This window comes from Podarcis tiliguerta (genome assembly GCF_965153285.1).
Source record: "Podarcis tiliguerta genome assembly, chromosome: 9".
NCBI lineage: Eukaryota > Metazoa > Chordata > Lepidosauria > Squamata > Lacertidae > Podarcis > Podarcis tiliguerta.
Window position 1 is genome coordinate 9,861,062 of NC_139542.1, and position 17,012 is coordinate 9,878,073.

The window sequence follows — 17,012 nt, forward strand, 5'->3', positions numbered from 1 at the left end:
CCATTGCAGAATGGTATTCCCTCTCCACAAAAGTTTTATGTCTTCAACGGTGACTTTGTGGACCGAGGCAAGTGTTCCATAGAAGTCCTGATCATCCTCTTCGTCTTCCTTTTGGTTTACCCGAAGGAGGTCCACCTGAACAGAGGGAACCACGAGGACTATATGATCAACTTACGGTATGGCCCCTGAAAACACATTTCAGGAATTAAGAAATGTATGGGTTATGTTAATAGGCAACTACTTACAAGTCCTCTCTTCTCTTGATCTCTAGCTATGGTTTCACCAAGGAGGTCACACGCAAATATAAGGTAAGCTTGTTTGTGAACCTTAGACTCACAGACATTCTCAAAAGACATTGAGTCCAATCTGCACTGTCAACACAAGAAATCCACTGCTACAGTCCTGCTGAGATGTAGCCATCCAGCCTCTGCTTAAAAACAGAGGACAGTCCACCACCTTCCAAGCAAGGCTTCCCCACCCATTTATGCCATGTTTTAGTTTTTGCTATTTTCAATTCCTTCCGGTGATTGCTTAGTTTGCAGTTTAAGGTTCCTGAACCTGTGCTGCAAATATTTATGATATCGCCATTTGCAATTTGAATACTGCCCTCCAGTGATGGGTTAATATTCTCAATGCCGCCAAAGAAACATTTATCGTAACGTATGTGAGAAGGAACATTCAGAATAAATTTGTTGGATTTTGTATCACAGCTGTTTACAGCTGGACTCTTCTCTTTCAAAAGAAGATTGCGTTCTTTGTCCCTGTTCCTCTTGTTTGCCTCTTGCCAGCGTGGTGTAGTGGTTAAGAGCGGTGGACTTGTAATCTGGTGAACCGGGTTTGATTCCCCACTCCTCCATATGCAGTTGCTGGGTGCATAGCTGTCAACTTTCAGGTTTGAAAATAAGGGATCAGCAGCCTCACCTGTCCTGGGGACAGTCTACGGGATATCTAACAATCCGGGATAGCAGCGGGAAGCAGCGGGAAACAGCGCTGGAATAAGAGAATTTCCTGCAAAAAAAGGGAAGGTTGACAGCTATGGCTGGGTGACCTTGGGCCAGTCACACTTCTCAGAAGTCTCTCAGCCTCACTCACCTTACAGAGTGTTTGTTGTGGGAGAGGAAGGGAAAGGAGATTGTTAGCCACTTTGAGACTCCTTAAGGGGAGTGAAAGGCAGGATATCAAGTCCAAACTCTTCTTCTCTTCTTGTTTTGATTCCCTTGTCCCTTGGAATTTTGTTGCTTAAATGAAAGGAATTTTGCTGGTTTGTGGGCTTCGCAGAATTTGGATATATGCCCTTCTTTGTTGCATCTGAAACGAGTAACTGTTTTTGGTGGAGCCTCGGCTTTTCTCTTAGAGTCAGACATATAATAGCTCAGGGCCTCAATTCTTCAAGGATTACCCTTCTCCATATGAACTGACCCAGACCCTGAGATCACTTTCTGAGGCCCTTCTTTGTGTGCCTCCTCCACGAGAGGTCAGAGGGTAGCAACACGAGAACAGGGCCTTTTCTGTAGTGGCTCCCCAATTGTGGAGTGCTCTCCTCAGGGAGGTTCACTTGGCACCTTCATTATACACCTTTAGGCACCAGGCAAAAATGTTCCTCTTTAACCAGGCCTTTGGCTGATTGATAGTCTATGGCCTTTAAAATGTGTATTTTAGGGGGGTGTTGTTTTGTACTTTTATTGTGTATTCTTATGTTGTGACCCACCCTGAGAACTTTAGATGAAGTGTGGTATATATTATAATAATAATAATAATAATAATAATAATAATAATAATAATAATGCTGTATCTCCCCAATGATGCCCCAGTACAAAAAAATTAAGCTCAGTCTGTATTCTCACACTGTTAAAATCGTCTGACACCCTGGTGAGGACTCCCAGCATTTAGTAATTCTGAATATTTAGTAATCTCTGGCATTTAGTAATCTCTAGGAATTAAGGGTGATTTTGCACCCACAAACTCTGGGACCTGGATACATATCAATATGCGTGTGTGTGTGTGTGTGTGTAAAATTCATTTTTAATATATCATTTTCAACAGTCATTCAACATAAGTTACATCTTATACAATTTTTTAAAAACTTCCATCAAACACATCTGAAAATTTTCCAATTTTTTCACTTAATTTCTTAATTTCACTATTGCTATTAATTATCTTATCTATTGACTCTCTCATCATAACCTTCCTTACAGTATTTCATATATTCCTCCTTACAAAACTTCTTATAGTCCTACTAGCGTAATTTGTTGATTACAGTTGCTTTTCAAATAGTCTGCATATTTCTTCCAGTCTTCTGAGAATCTCTGGTCCCGCAGGTTTCGAATCCTTCCTGTCATCTTACCTAATTCTGCATAGTCCATTAATTTCGTTGCCATTCTTCTTTCGCCAGTAATTCTTCTTGTTTCCATTTCTGTGCCACATATCAATATTTGTAGTGGGCCTTTCTCTCGTTCTCCTTTACTGTTCCTGCCCTCCGTCTAGGAACACGGCAGCAAAATCCTGAAGGAGCTCAAGACGGTCTTCAGCAGCCTGCCTCTGGCCACCCTGATTGACCAGAAGGTCTTGATTGTACACGGAGGAATCTCGAACATGACTGATTTGGAGCGGCTAGCTACTATCGACCGGCGCAAGGTACAGAGCCCTCCAGATGTGTAGACAGAGCTATCAACTTACAGATTTGAAAATAAGGGACCAGCAGCCTCGAAAATAAGGGATCGGCAGCCAAAATAAGGGATCAACAATTACTTTGATGAAATACATATTTTGTTGCGTGCAAATGACTTTAGATACCTATTAGGTCCATAAATTACCATATAGCATATATTCAAGACAAAAAAAAGCAACAATTTGTTGTTGACAAAGCACAGCTGGACATAGACAGGGCCCCATTACCTTCAGTAGCTTATTTAAGGGACATCATCAATAAGGGACAGCAGCGGGACATGGACTGTCCCGCCAAATAAGGGACGCTTGACAGCTATGTCTGTAGATCTCAGGGCAGGTCCTTGGAAGGTTCCCTATGAGCATAGCCAGCCCACTTATGAGGCAAGGGGAGGCGACTGCCTCAGGCGGCAGAATCCACAGGGGCAGCAAGGAATACGTTGCCTGCTGCCACCTCCGTGTAGCTTGCTCCTTGGAGGCTGGGCCTGCCAGCGCCTCGGCAGCCCCTCAGCCCCAAATTCTTCCTCTACAGCAGCTTCTTGGCAAATAGGGGGCACTGTGGTTCTCCTCCCACCTATAGGGAGGAAATAGCAAGGGGCTTCCTTCTGGCATCTCCTGGCCTTTGCACTTGCCCAACGTTACTCAGAGCAGCCCCCTGCCATGATTCCCACTTCAACCATTGTTGGATAAGTGGATTTGATGCCCCACTCCTGATGTAGATCTCCATTTATGCTTTCTTCCTTGGCTGGAGGGAGGGATGACTGTTTTGTGGTTGACCTCAGGTGCCAAAATGTGTTGTGCAGGACCCGCCTATGGAAACTGGTCCTTGGGTTGAGAAAGCTTCCTCATCCCTGCTCTCAACCCAGTTTTCCTTCATCTCCTCAATAGGATTTGGGTGGAGAGTTTGCATGCCAAATCCCCTCTTCCCCTCCTGCTTCGGCCTATCTGTGGGATTTACCGTATTTTTCGCTCCATAAGACGCACCTGACCATAAGACGCACCTAGTTTTTAGAGCAGGAAAACAAGGGGGGGGGGAATTCTGACTCAAATGTTGTACTAAACTATTTAAAACAGCAAAGCGGGCGGCTCCTGTCCCCTTCGCTGCTTTAAAGCGAGCCACGGTATATAACGAAGAGAATGGGAAAAGGACAGACATTCCATTACAACGTAGCTGTTTTCATTATCACTGGGAAGTCAGTATTGGCAGCGGTCACGTAAACTAAAATTTGAGCATTTTACTGTTATTAATCAAGAATGGGAATAGTCAGGGAGAGAAACCAGGACTGTTCAAATGAGAAGTGCTTGGAGTATGGAGGAACAGCAAAGAGATCAAATGATTGCGCTCCAGTTCCTAAATCTGTGAAGTTTTCTCAAAATAGGCATGGTTGTTTTGAAAGGAAGATTCAAAGAGTGGGAAATGGAGTGACTGAGCAAAGAACAGAGGAGGAAAAGCCTTCCTGCTGCTTGCAAACCTTGCCGGGGCTTCGGGGAAAAGCAGAGGCTGCTGGCAGAGCAGCGTGGCTCCTCCCCCCACCTCCAAAGAGCAGCCCAGGAGCGCAGGGCAACGGCGATTTGGCTCCAGGGACCACACATTCGCTCCATAAGATGCACAGACATTTCCCCTTACTTTTTAGGAGGAAAAAAGTGTGTCTTAACGGAGCGAAAAATACGGTAATCCATTGGAGCAGTCAAGGACAACATTCCTTGTTTGCCTAGAGTGGACACAGATAGGAGGGTGTTGATCTAGCCAGTTGAACTTCCTGTTACACCTGGTCTGGAGCATCCTCCCCCTGCCTGTGACCAGGTAGGTGGGCGTGACCCTTGCAGATCCCACAAAAGGTCCAGTCACACAGCCACCTCCCTCTTTTGAGGCCATTTCTTCACATGGGCCCATCCTTGCAAGGATGTAAGCCACACTGTACAAGCTAAAGCCTGACTTTAGGGATCCAACTGTGAACTGAATGTGAGTAAACTTGTTATCCTTTTAAAAGAAGACTGTTTTGTCTTTATTCTTATTAGGAGGGAATCAAAGGGGTCTTACCAGGAATATACTCTAACGTAGGCAAGCCAGATTGGATTGTTTAAGTAAAGAGATTCAAGCAAATCTACCAACTAGCTTCCTGCTATATATTGGGGAATGTCACTCTGCTGCTGACTCACAGGCTTGAGTTAGGAAGGATACTATTAAATCAATATATCCTCTCCTAATACGATTTTTACTTTATTGTCATTGTCCCATACAGAACAATGAAATTGAAAATCTACATAAGACATTCAAAACCCCCTAAAAACTCTGAAACTCCATTTTAATATACAATATCATAGAGACTCCTTATGCTGCATTTAGAACCAGTATTGCATTTACGTAGAAACTGTTTCTACAATATCCCCACGTTATCATCAGCCTCCACAGTGAATCTGGGGGGACGTGGGGGGGGGGGTGATGAGGCAAACCCACCCCTCTCTCTGGCCCTAACCAGAGAGCCGGGGTGGTGTAGTAGTTAAGAGCAGTAGTCTTGTAATCTGGTGAACCGGGTTCGCGTCTCCGCTCCTCCACATGCAGCTGCTGGGTGACCTTGGGCTAGTCACACTTCTCTGAAGTCTCTCAGCCTCACTCACCTCACAGAGTGTTTGCTGTGGGGGAGGAAGGGAAAGGAGAATGTTAGCCGCTTTGAGACTCCTTCGGGTAGTGATAAAGCGGGTTATCAAATCCAAACTCTTCTTCAAACTCTTCTAACCCCATCATCTTGTCTTGAGTGCAGCTTGAAGCCCATTAACTTGATTGGGTGATCCAAAAACCAGATGGAATTTTTGTTTGGGGGACGGGAGGGGGGCACACACACACAGCACCCGTCTCACAGTCCTGTATTCGGAATATCTGACTCCCTGCCTTGCTTTTCTTAGCTTCTCTCTGTATTGACCCAGAAGAGAAAACAGTCAAGAGTTTGGGGCGTCCATGAATCGAAGGCATCCCGATGTGGCAAGAGCAGTTTATCAAGCAGGTCTCAGCTGCCCCACTCAGCTGTGCAGGAGAGCGTCCAGGAAGAGCTCCGGTCCTGCCGCAGGATGGCGGGAATGTCACTTACCTCTGTGGATGCCAGATCCGACGACTCCTCAATCCTTGAAGACGAGGACGTTCAGCAGGTGGGTTGATTCGGAGAATGAACTTGGCCCAAAAAACCCTGACGAATCTTTATGAGTTTTATTATTTAATTTTTTAATGATTAAATAATAATTATTTAATGATTATTTAATTACAAAGTGTGAATTCTAGACTGGAAAAATGAGAAACAGAGGGCAGATCCATCTATCCATCCCTCGTCGTCTAGGGCTACAGGTTCATCAGCTCTGAATTCAAACTTCTCCAGGATTTCAGCACTCTGGTTTCATTTTTTCGGGTTACAGATGCGCCGAAACCCGGAAGTACCAGAACGGGTTATGTCAGGGAGAGGCAAACAGGTAAAGAGCTGAGGGGAGAAACCAGCACTTACAGAGAGCCGAAAGAGATAATTAGTAGTCTGTCGTCTGACAGCGAAGAGGAGACAGGGAGGGGGGAGGATGAGCCTGGAACTAGTCATTCTGTAAACAGAGGAAATCAGAGGCGTGGCTTCCGCAGACTTGCATGTTGGGCAAAAAAAAGTGAAAAATACCCAGACGCGGCATCTTTGCCAACAGGGTCGGACATGATTTGAAGAACTGGAGATGTTCTTTTGAACTTTGTAAATAAATCAAAGAGATTGTAACTGGCAGCGAGCCCGGAGTTTTTATCTATCCCGGCTTGGCAGCACACACCTCTTACAGGTTACTTCCAGGTTTCGGGGGTCACACATGTGCAGAAGCGCTAAATCACGCTTTGCGGGTACGCAGAAGCGCTGAATCGCAACCCGCACGTGCGCAGACACAGTGCTGCGGGCTGCGAAAGCTTTGGGTTGCGAACGTGCCTCCTGCATGGATCACATTCTATGTGGAGCGTCCACTGTAGATATATAATTTTTTTATTTGATTTTCAAAAATGAAGGGGAAAAGAAAAAAAAGAAAAAAGGAAAAGAATAAAGTTACATCAAAATGTTATATACATTCACATATCGAGATTACTCTCAGTCTCCTGACTTCATCCCATCCATGGGTCCTCTCAATTCTGTTTTCATCTGCATATCAATGCTTCTCTAAAATCTTCATCTTCCTAAATTATCTGTAGTTTCTATCACATTACAAGAGTATTTAAAACCCAGCTAATGCTTTAACCTGTTTGCAATGATTTTATATACATTATAAACACAGTGGTACCTCGCAAGACAAATGCCTCAGAAGACGAAAAACTCGCAAGACTAAAGAGTTTTCCGTTTTCTGAGTTGCTTCGCAAGACGGATTTCCCTATGGGCTTGCTTCACTAGACGAAACGTCTTGCGCCTTTTTTTTTAAACCACCAATGCATTCCTATGGGAAACCGTCAATACGCAGTGGTGCTTCGCAAGACGAAAAAACTCATAGAACGAAAAAAACTCGCAGAACGAATTAATTTCGTCTTGCGAGGCACCACTGCATTTCCCATCCTTTTTAAAATTTATTGTCTTGATTTGCTGAGCCTCCCAGTTAATTTTGCCATTTCGGCATAGTCCATCAACTTGATCTGCCAATCTTCTTTAGTTGGGGTTGTCTCTTCCTTCCATCTCTGGGCCAGCAGCATCTAGGTGGCTGTTGTAGCATACATGGATCTTTTGGAATCTTGGTACCTATAATTCCTACTATAAAAAGCTTCTGGTTTTTTTTTAACAAAAGTTAATTTAAACATTTTTTTATTTCATTTTTTTTTAATCCTTTATTGAAATTCATAGATATCATACAGTATTTTAAATCCACACATACAAATAAAATAAAATAAAATAACCTTACATAAATTTAGTTAAATATTAAATTACTCTTTCCACATATTTTCTAACTAAACTAAGATAAACTAAGATAAAGTAAAATAAAATAGACTTCCCATCATTTCCCAATGTAATTAACATTTGTAATATTGAATGTACTTATACAGTGGTACCTCGGGTTACAAACACTTCAGGTTACAGACACTTCAGGTTACAGACTCTGCTAACCCAGAAATAGTACCTCAGGTTAAGAACTTTGCTTCAGGATGAGAACAGAAATCGCGCAGCAGCAGCGGGAGGCCCCATTAGCTAAAGTGGTACCTCAGGTTAAGAACAGTTTCAGGTTAAGAACGGACCTCCAGAAAGAATTAAGTTCTTAACCCGAGGTACCACTGTAATTGTTACCTTACTCTTAATATATTTTCTGATACTTTCTTACAACATGTCGTACCATTTCGTCTTATTTCTTCATATTTACTTTACTCAAGGGTCATTTGAACGCTGCCATAGATGTTATATCACTGTTACATTTTGGTAAATATCTCTTGAACATATCCCACTTTTTGAATAAATGATGTGTTTAGTATTACCCCTCAGTTTATTTGTCAATAGAGCCATTTCTGCGTATAGTGGTGCCTCACAAGACGAAATTAATTCATTCTGCGAGTTTTTTCGTCTTGTGAATTTTTTCGTCTTGCGAAGCACCACTGTGTATTGACGGTTTCCCATAGGAATGCATTGGCGGTTTTTTTAAAAAGGCGCAAGACGTTTACGTCTTGTGCAGCAAGCCCATAGGGAAATCCGTCTTGCGAAGCAACTCGGAAAACAAAAAACTCTTTTGTCTTGCGAGTTTTTCGTCTTGCGAGGCATTCGTCTTGTCTTGCGAGGTACCACTGTAATCTAATAATTTTTTTTTATTTCATTTTATATCATTTCCCATAATTTTTAAAATACATTACAGTTCCACCACATATGATAAAAGATACCCTCTTTTTCTTTGCATTTCCAGCATGGTACTTGTTCTGTACATTTTTGCTAGTTCTGCTGGGGTTAAGTACCACCGATACATCATTTTCATACAGTTTTCTTTCAGTGAAGATCAGCACTCTGGTTTCCAAAGCTGCTGCTGACCTGTGTCTGCGCCAAAGCAGTGCTTAACAACTCAGCTCCCCCTCTCTCCATTTTCAGGTGACAGATATATTGTGGAGCGACCCCATTCCTCAAAACGGCTGCAGAGTAAATCAGGACCGAGGAGGAGGCTGCTACTTTGGCCCTGATGTGACGAAGGAGATTCTGGAAAAGTACAACTTGCAGTTCATCATCCGTTCCCACGAGTGCAAGCCGGAAGGTTATGAGTTCTGCCACGACCGAAAGGTAGCTCAGTAGAGCATCAATCAAGGCTTTGGGCAGAGCTGGGAGAGTGGGAGGATATGTCTTGATATACAGTATTTTTCGCTCCATAAGATGCACCTAGTTTTTAGAGGGGGAATGCAAGGGAAAAAAATTACCGTATTTTTCGCTCTATAAGACGCACCAGACCACAAGACGCACCTAATTTTTGGAGGAGGAAAACAAGGGGAAAAAAATCTGAATCTCAGAAGCCAGAACAGCAAGAGGGATCGCTGCGCAGTGAAAGCAGCAATCCCTCTTGCTGTTCTGGCTTCTGGGATAGCTGCGCAGCCTGCATTCGCTCCATAAGACGCACACACATTTCCCCATACTTCTTAGGAGGGAAAAATTGAGTCTTATAGAGCAAAAAATACGGTATTTAAAGGGAGCACTGAGCAGAGCCTGTATGCACCCCAGGCTCTGTTCAGCGCTCCCTTTTACAAGCCGCGTGGAGCGTGTGTGTGGCGCTTGCAGGCTTTTCCCTGACGGGCTGCCCTTCTCCCTCCTCGGGGAAAAGCCCGCACACATGCTCCGCGCAGCTCTTTAAAGGGAGTGCGGCTCTTGGGGGCTTTTCCGGGAGGAGCTGCCCTCTATGAGGCTGCCCTCTGTCCCTTCCCCCACCTCCTGGAAAAGCCAGCAAGAGCCAGGCGCTCTTTAAAGAGCCACGCCTAGCGTGTGTGCAGCTCTTGGGGGCTTTTCCGCGAGGAGGGACAAGGGACTGATGGGCTGCCCTTCTCCCTCCTCGGGAAAAAGCCCCCAAGAGCCGCACACACGCTCCACGCGGCTCTTTAAAGGGAGCGCTGAGCAGAGCCTCCCGTCTGCATTCGCTCCATAAGACGCACACACATTTCCCCTTACTTTTTAGGAGGGGAAAAGTGTGTGCATCTTATGGAGCGAAAAATACGGTCTTTCCTGATTGCACTTCCTCATGCAGGGTGAAGCAGGGGTGCATGCATGCTTCTTGCAGGAGTCCTCAGTCGCATATTCACATTACTTTAGCTAGTTGCAATAGTGGGAGTTAAAGGGGGAAATGAGAGGTGGTGTGGAGGGTGGAGTAGTGCAAATGAACTGGCAGGGGCACCAGATTGGCTCTGCCAATGTGTCTGCACTGTGCCAACCTTGCGGGCCCTCCTCCCCTTCCTTTCTGCCTCCACAGTAAGCAGCGGCAATGTGGCTGACCCGAAGAAGCGTTTCATGAATATTTGGCATATGTTCAGGTCTAATTTAATATCTGGCAGAAAATGGAGGTGGAAAAATTGATATGAATGGGAAATCCTGCTGACGGGCAAAAGGAGAATGTGGCATTTAATGATAATACAGTGGAACCTCGGTTTTCGAATGTAATCTGTTCCGGAAGACCCGTTTGACTTCCGAAACGTTCGAAAACTGAGGATCAAGGGGCTGGCTGCAAAGTCAATGTGGGGGAAATAAGAAACATGCCTTGGAATCCGTTCGACTTCCAAGGCGCATTCGAAAATGGAAGCAATTACTTCTGGGTTTTTGGCATTCGGGTTCCGAATTGTTCAGCTTCCGAGACCCTCAAAAACCGAGGTTCCACCGTAGGTTTAAACGGAAGTGTTTCTGGGATCTTAGGCAAGGAAGAACATCCCAGAAGATTTTATTATCAGTTTTGCAATGTGAGTTTTGTCGCATTGTAAATGCGGTTTTCATGGGGAAGAAAGTGGGTGGAGATGCTTTTGCAAATCTATAGGGCATGTTTATGATGAGACTGTATAGCTGGGGGGAGAAGGGAGCTGAGCGTAAAGTAATATGTGCTTCTTACCGATTTGAAATTGCCGGTTTGTTTCTGTTTACTTGCTTAGGTAATCACTGTATTTTCCGCTTCAAACTACTATGCAGTTGGCAGTAACAGGGGTGCCTACCTCAAACTGGGGCCTGACCTGATCCCTCACATCATTCAGTATCAAGCCAGCAAGGATGCACATAAACTGACAATGACTCAAAGGCAAGCATCTCCCTCTTTCTCTTCATCTCTTCCCCTCCCCATCAGTTAGGCCATTGGAGAAAGCAATCCTTTGTATGGCACTTGTGGGGCCATGCCATTTTGGGCCCTATCTAGCCCCATTAGCTTTTATTTATATGCTTGTTTATATCTGCCCCTTCCTGCAGATACGCCATTTAGAAACGAAAGCAAAGCGAAAACATTCTAAAACAGATGAAAAGATTCTAAAAACAATTACAATTAAAAGACATACGTCCATCCAATGACCTCAAGGTTGCCAGGAACTGTATTCTTCAGCTACTAGGAACACTTTTGGTTTCCTCCTGAAAGTTAATATTGATGGAGACAGGAGCCACTCACTAGCAGGGGAGGGCATTCCACAAGAGGGGAGCCACCACTGACAAGGCCCTGTCATGGGTCAGAGCTAACTGGGCAGACCCAACTAGTGGGTGATAGTGATTTATACCAGGTGTGGCAAAGTTGGCCCTCCATGTGTTGCTGAACTACAACTCCCATCAGCCCTAGCAAGCATGGTCAATGGTCAAGGGATAATGGGCGTTGTTCAGCAACAACTGACTGTCAAAAGCTTCCCCGTGCCCTGATTTAGACAAAATCCTATGCAGGTTTGGGACCCAGTTAAGAATGCATAAATTTCTGTTCCCATCTGTATTTGTTAGTTTCTGTTGTTTCCATTCATCTGCAGTTCATCTTCTGCCACATAACTCCATTGCTCATCTATCTCACTGACCCCTATTTAACTTAAGTTACATATCTATTCATGTAACTTAAGGTCATTTTAGTATAAAGGAAATGCCAAAACAATATTTAAAAGGTCATAAATTAGGTATTATTTCCTTTCTGTGGTCCTTTCGCCAAAAGCCCAGAAGAGTTCTTTGTTTCTCAGAAGGGGCAGAGACGTGTGTGTGTGTTTTGTATTTTCATCCCTCGTGTATGATGTTACATGGCAGAAATGCTTATCTCATCCCCTCAGGATCAGCCGGGTGGAGGAATCAGCGTACCAGGTTTTAAGGGAGCGATTGTTTGCTCACAGGTCAGAGCTCGCCTCCGCCTTCAGGCAATGTGATCAGGATTCAGGTAAGGTGAAGGGTAAACACCTAAGGTTATTTAGAAGGAATATAAGGAATTTATTTATAAGGAATGTAAGTATCTGACAAAAAGAGTTTTCTGGCAATGCAAGCTCCCTGCTGGATATAAGAAAACGAGGTTTGCCCTACGGATGCTCTGCAAGAGAAATGCTCCCCCCAAAACTGAACTTCTCATCGCAGGCTCTGCAAACCTTGGTTGACCACAAACTTGACATGAGCCAACAGTGTGACGCGGCAGCTAAAAAAGCCAATGCAATTCTGGCCTGCATCAATAGGAGTATAGCATCTAGATCAAGGGAAGTAATAGTGCCACTGTATTCTGCTCTGGTCAGACCTCACCTGGAGTACTGTGTCCAGTTCTGGGCACCACAGTTCAAGAAGGACACTGACAAACTGGAACGTGTCCAGAGGAGGGCAACCAAAATGGTCAAAGGCCTGGAAACGATGCCTTATGAGGAACGGCTAAGGGAGCTGGGCATGTTTAGCCTGGAGAAGAGGAGGTTAAGGGGTGATATGATAGCCATGTTCAAATATATAAAAGGATGTCACATAGAGGAGGGAGAAAGGTTGTTTTCTGCTGCTCCAGAGAAGCGGACATGGAGCAATGGATCCAAACTACAAGAAAGAAGATTCCACCTAAACATTAGGAAGAACTTCCTGACAGTAAGAGCTGTTCGACAGTGGAATTTGCTGCCAAGGAGTGTGGTGGAGTCTCCTTCTTTGGAGGTCTTTAAGCAGAGGCTTGACAACCATATGTCAGGAGTGCTCTGATGGTGTTTCCTGCTTGGCAGGGGGTTGGACTCGATGGCCCTTGTGGTCTCTTCCAACTCTATGATTCTATGATTCTATGAAACCATTGGCAATTCTGCATGTGCAGACAATGAATTTTGCTGTTTGTGAACCCAGGATACGTCGACCATTGGTAGTCAAACAGTAGCAGGGGCGCCACAGGTAAATCAGGAAAGGGATGGGAAGACCTCCATGCTTGGCTATGACATAGCCAGGCGCGCACTTCTGTCTGCCATTCCCACACTGACTGCCCTATTTGGATGCTTCCAGATGAGCATTCAACCACATCTACACCATACTGTTACGAGTTTTGGGCTGCCAAACACCCCCCCCCCAGCACTAAATCCCTGGGTCCAGTAGGGGTGAGAATTTAATCAATTCTTGGAGTCGGTGCCAGACAGATTTAGATTTGCTAAATCGGTGCCAGACAGATTTAGTGTGTGTTAAAAGGTAAGACAGAGCAGCTTATTGTGTTCAGGAGATAGCCTGAGAGATGGGCCATTGAAAGAGGGGAAAAGAAAAGGTGACGAGCCATTAAGCGAAAGAAAGGAGGGCAGAGGAGTGGAGTTCTAAGTGTTTAATGGATTAAACCTTATTCTCTGCACTTTTGGAGTTCACTTTTTTATTTCTGCATGGTTGCTGCCTTCCCCCTTTCTGCTTCTGATCTATGGTCCTAAATAATCCACACTGTTTTTGTAGAAGAGACGCTTTCCCTTGTGTCCCTCTTCTCATCACCCCCAAACTGATTTGGGAAGGAGGCTGAGGAAGTGATCTATGGCTTAGTTTTAGAAGTCATTTCCTTGTGAGCAAACCTTTCCTGGAGGGGTGCAAATATTAGTGGGTAGGGTCAGAGGCAAACCAGGAATGTAACTCTGCACCGTCAGCTAATTCCAGTTACACAAAAGCAATCTTTCTAGGTTCATGCCTATGGCAATTTTGGCAGCTCATTGTCCTTAAAACACCTTGTGGCTTCCCTTTCCGGATAGGAATGATCACACTAAATGACTGGGCAAAGGTGGTGGAGTCCGTTCTCAATCTAGGGCTGCCCTGGAGGATGCTGAGACCACACCTTGTTTCCAACGCTGTCGACGGGATGCTGGATTACAATTTGTGGCTCAAAGACCTTGTGACGGAGCAGTGGTCAGCCTCTCAAGAGGTAACATGGACTTTGTAGTACATTGGTAAATCTGAAGTTGAATGCTGCCTCCAGTGGTTATGAGCTGGAACTGAGATTTCACCCTTTAGCTCGTTCTGATGTTTCCTGTAGCAACAAATGAACTAAGGGGATGTGATAAATGATAGCGCCAGCTCCTATGGGAATAATATTGTTCCCAGGTTTGGTTGGTTGGGGGGCAGCAATTTGACAGGAGCTGGGCAACGGAGCCAGAATGAACACAAATATTCTTAAATATTCAGGAGCGAAGTTGTCAGGCACATTTTTCATTAGGGAGGCTTCTGATGAAATGGCCACTGGATGTGTTTTGAATTACTTATTATTATTTTTTAAAAAAATAATTCATGTAGCAGTATGCCATGGGGAAAAAAATAAAATCAAAGCTGTTTACAGCAGTAAAACATTAAAACAGGCTAGCCATTTTTGTGTTTTGTTTATCTGTGAGGTTGTTAAGCCGTAGTCTTGTTTCTTTCAGCGCATGCAGTCAAGTTTGCTGGAAAACATTTACCGAAACTTGTCCAACCTGGAGACTCTCTTCAATATTATAGACAGTGATCATTCAGGTAAGTGCATTAATTCCCTATTGTTTCTAGTTCAGAATGTTAGATAGCCCAGTGTTGAAAAAGGAATAAATATCACATAGGAGGGGCAACAGATGCCCCACTTTTTATATTAACCCCCCCCCCCGAAAGGAGTAATCAGAGAGGAGCACTACATAAAAAACAGAGGGGGAGTCTTGTATGGGGTCTTGTACGCCTCCTCCCAGCAACTCCTGCAGCGAAGCTGATACCAAAGGTAAAGGTAAAGGACCCCTGCATGGTTAAGTCCAGTCAAAGGCAACTATGGGGTTGCGGCGCTCATCTCACTTTTAGACTGAGGGAGCTGGCGTTTGTCCACTGACATCTTTATAAGTCATGTGGCCAGCATTACTAAACCACTTCTGGTGCAACGGAACACCGTGACAGAAACCAGAGCGCACAGAAACGCCGTTTACCTTCCCGCGACAGTGGTGCCTATTTATCTACTTGCACTGGCGTGCTTTCGAACTGTTAGGTTGGCAGGAGCTGGGGCAGAGCAACGGAAGCTCACCCCGTTGCGGGGATTCGAACCACTGACCTTCTGATTGGCAAGCCCAAGAGGCTCAGTGGTTTAGACCACAACACCACCCGTATTGCTCTGCTTTCCTTTGGATCACATCAGTGAGTTGCCTGGAAGACTGGTGGCAGCAAGTGGAGTTTTCCCTAACATTTCTGAAGTTTGCTGTCATCGAACTGTTACGGCCTGGGGTTGAATTGTGAGAGGGCGAGACAGCAGTCAAGGTTATGTTCTTAGATCTGCCAGAGGATGGCGGCCATGGACTTGAGACAGCTTTAAGAGGACTTTGGACGTTTACCTGTAGTTACTAGCCATGGTTTAGGGGCAAGGAGGGAGGGTCTGTTGTCTTCATGCTTGTTCCCAGAGACATCTGGCAAACAGGATGCTGAAATTCCCGTTCCAGAACAGTAGGAGGGAAATAGAGGGTTCTGCTGTGAATAATGAGAATTTGTGAGTTTGAATTGTTATCTGCTATGTGTCTCAGAGATGCAGCAGTCTACAAATTAAGAGGTGGGAGAACCAATGGCCTTCTGGATGTTTCTGAACTGTGATTCCAAGCATCCCTTCACCATTGGCCATGCTGGCTGGGGCTTGGGGTCCAATCCCGACCTGTAGGGTCACAGGTGAGCCACCACTGCTACATTTATTCCCCCTCATTTGAGCAAATAAAATGTTTTTCCTCCACCACCTTCAGGGTTCATTTCTCACGACGAGTTCCGCCAGACCTTCAAATTGTTCAGTGCCCATATGAATATTGAAATCTCAGACCAGGACGTGACGAACCTGGTCAACAGCATCGATTTCAACAAAGATGGAAACATCGATTTCAACGAGTTCATCGAGGCCTTCCGCATTGTCCGACAGTCTTCCTCGGATGACATTAGCAGCTGGAATCCCGGTGTCACGGATGCCACCAACCCACAGACAGCATCTTTGTAGTGGCTTCTCAACCCAGGCTCATCTTTCAACCTAAGAACTTGCCTCACAACTAAGTGGTAAGACAGTTCCTAGCAACTGCCTCACAACTGATACAACCGTTTTCAGATTTCTTCTGTTGAGCGAGAGGGGAAAACAGGACATCTGCATCCCCGTTCCATCCCAACGATGGCATCTAATATTAGGGAATTGCTGTAGCTTTTTTTTTTTTAGCTTTTTTAAAAGCCATCGGTGAGTCAGTCTTAGCCTGTATTTGTTTTCTCCAGCCCAGCTTTAAAATGGACTGAATAAATGTTTATCACCCTGTGTCTCCCTTGACCCTGACCTCTCTAGACGGCTTCCAATCCTCACTCGGCTATGAACCATGGCCTCTCTCACAGGGCTGTTGTGGGGTTTCTTTAGAACTGTGTTATTCCTATGCAGACTCATTTTTTGACTATTTTGTAGTCCATATAGGCCACCCTGACAGTTCTTCAAGGCAGGCAGCTGTGTTAAAGGACTGGTTTTGGGGTTTTTTTAAAAAAAAGTTCCCTTGTCAAATAGGCTTATATTAGAAAAGCTTGTTGTGAATACACTGGGAGTTTGCCAGATATTGCCACTTCCGCCCAAAGCGCCACAATTCTAGCATGGGCAAGAAGCCAGGATAAATTTGGCTCTGTAGCTTCCTCACTTCTCTGGGCCCTGATACCCCTGAGTTGCCTTGCTTGCTCCACTGTCCTGCTGTTGCCCTGGCTTGTTCACCTCCCGCATACGCTTCAATTTATCTTTCTTTTTAGAGCATTTGTACAGGACAGCCATGCATTCTGCAAAGTACTTGGCATCATGATTCCCCCACAATGCCTCTGGACTCGTGGAAGGGGCGGGGAATCTGGCAGGTGCTGCAGCAGGTCCTTGCTGGTGTTGGCACCCACAGCATCTAAAGTGATTTTTAAAAAGGCATACCTAAATTGTTAACCCTTGTTTACAGAAATGCATTTGCACAGGAGTCGGAGTACTAGCAGCTGGATGGATGTGTTGCTGTTTTTATT

The 17,012-nt window shown here is 44.9% G+C and overlaps 1 protein-coding gene across 1 annotated transcript in view; it reads left to right on the forward strand.

Annotated features, from left to right (window-relative positions):
- The window catches only part of PPEF2 (protein phosphatase with EF-hand domain 2), a 29,889-nt gene extending 13,597 nt beyond the window's left edge, over window positions 1-16,292 (forward strand). The window contains exons 7-16 of the mRNA XM_083398365.1: window positions 10-176; window positions 272-308; window positions 2,485-2,634; window positions 5,569-5,808; window positions 8,721-8,906; window positions 10,745-10,887; window positions 11,876-11,979; window positions 13,766-13,935; window positions 14,429-14,516; window positions 15,743-16,292. Coding sequence (XP_083254491.1) covers window positions 10-176; window positions 272-308; window positions 2,485-2,634; window positions 5,569-5,808; window positions 8,721-8,906; window positions 10,745-10,887; window positions 11,876-11,979; window positions 13,766-13,935; window positions 14,429-14,516; window positions 15,743-15,987 — 1,530 coding nt within the window. The 3' untranslated portion in view covers window positions 15,988-16,292. The remainder of the gene's footprint in view (window positions 1-9; window positions 177-271; window positions 309-2,484; window positions 2,635-5,568; window positions 5,809-8,720; window positions 8,907-10,744; window positions 10,888-11,875; window positions 11,980-13,765; window positions 13,936-14,428; window positions 14,517-15,742) is intronic.
- Window positions 16,293-17,012: the final 720 nt, after the last annotated feature.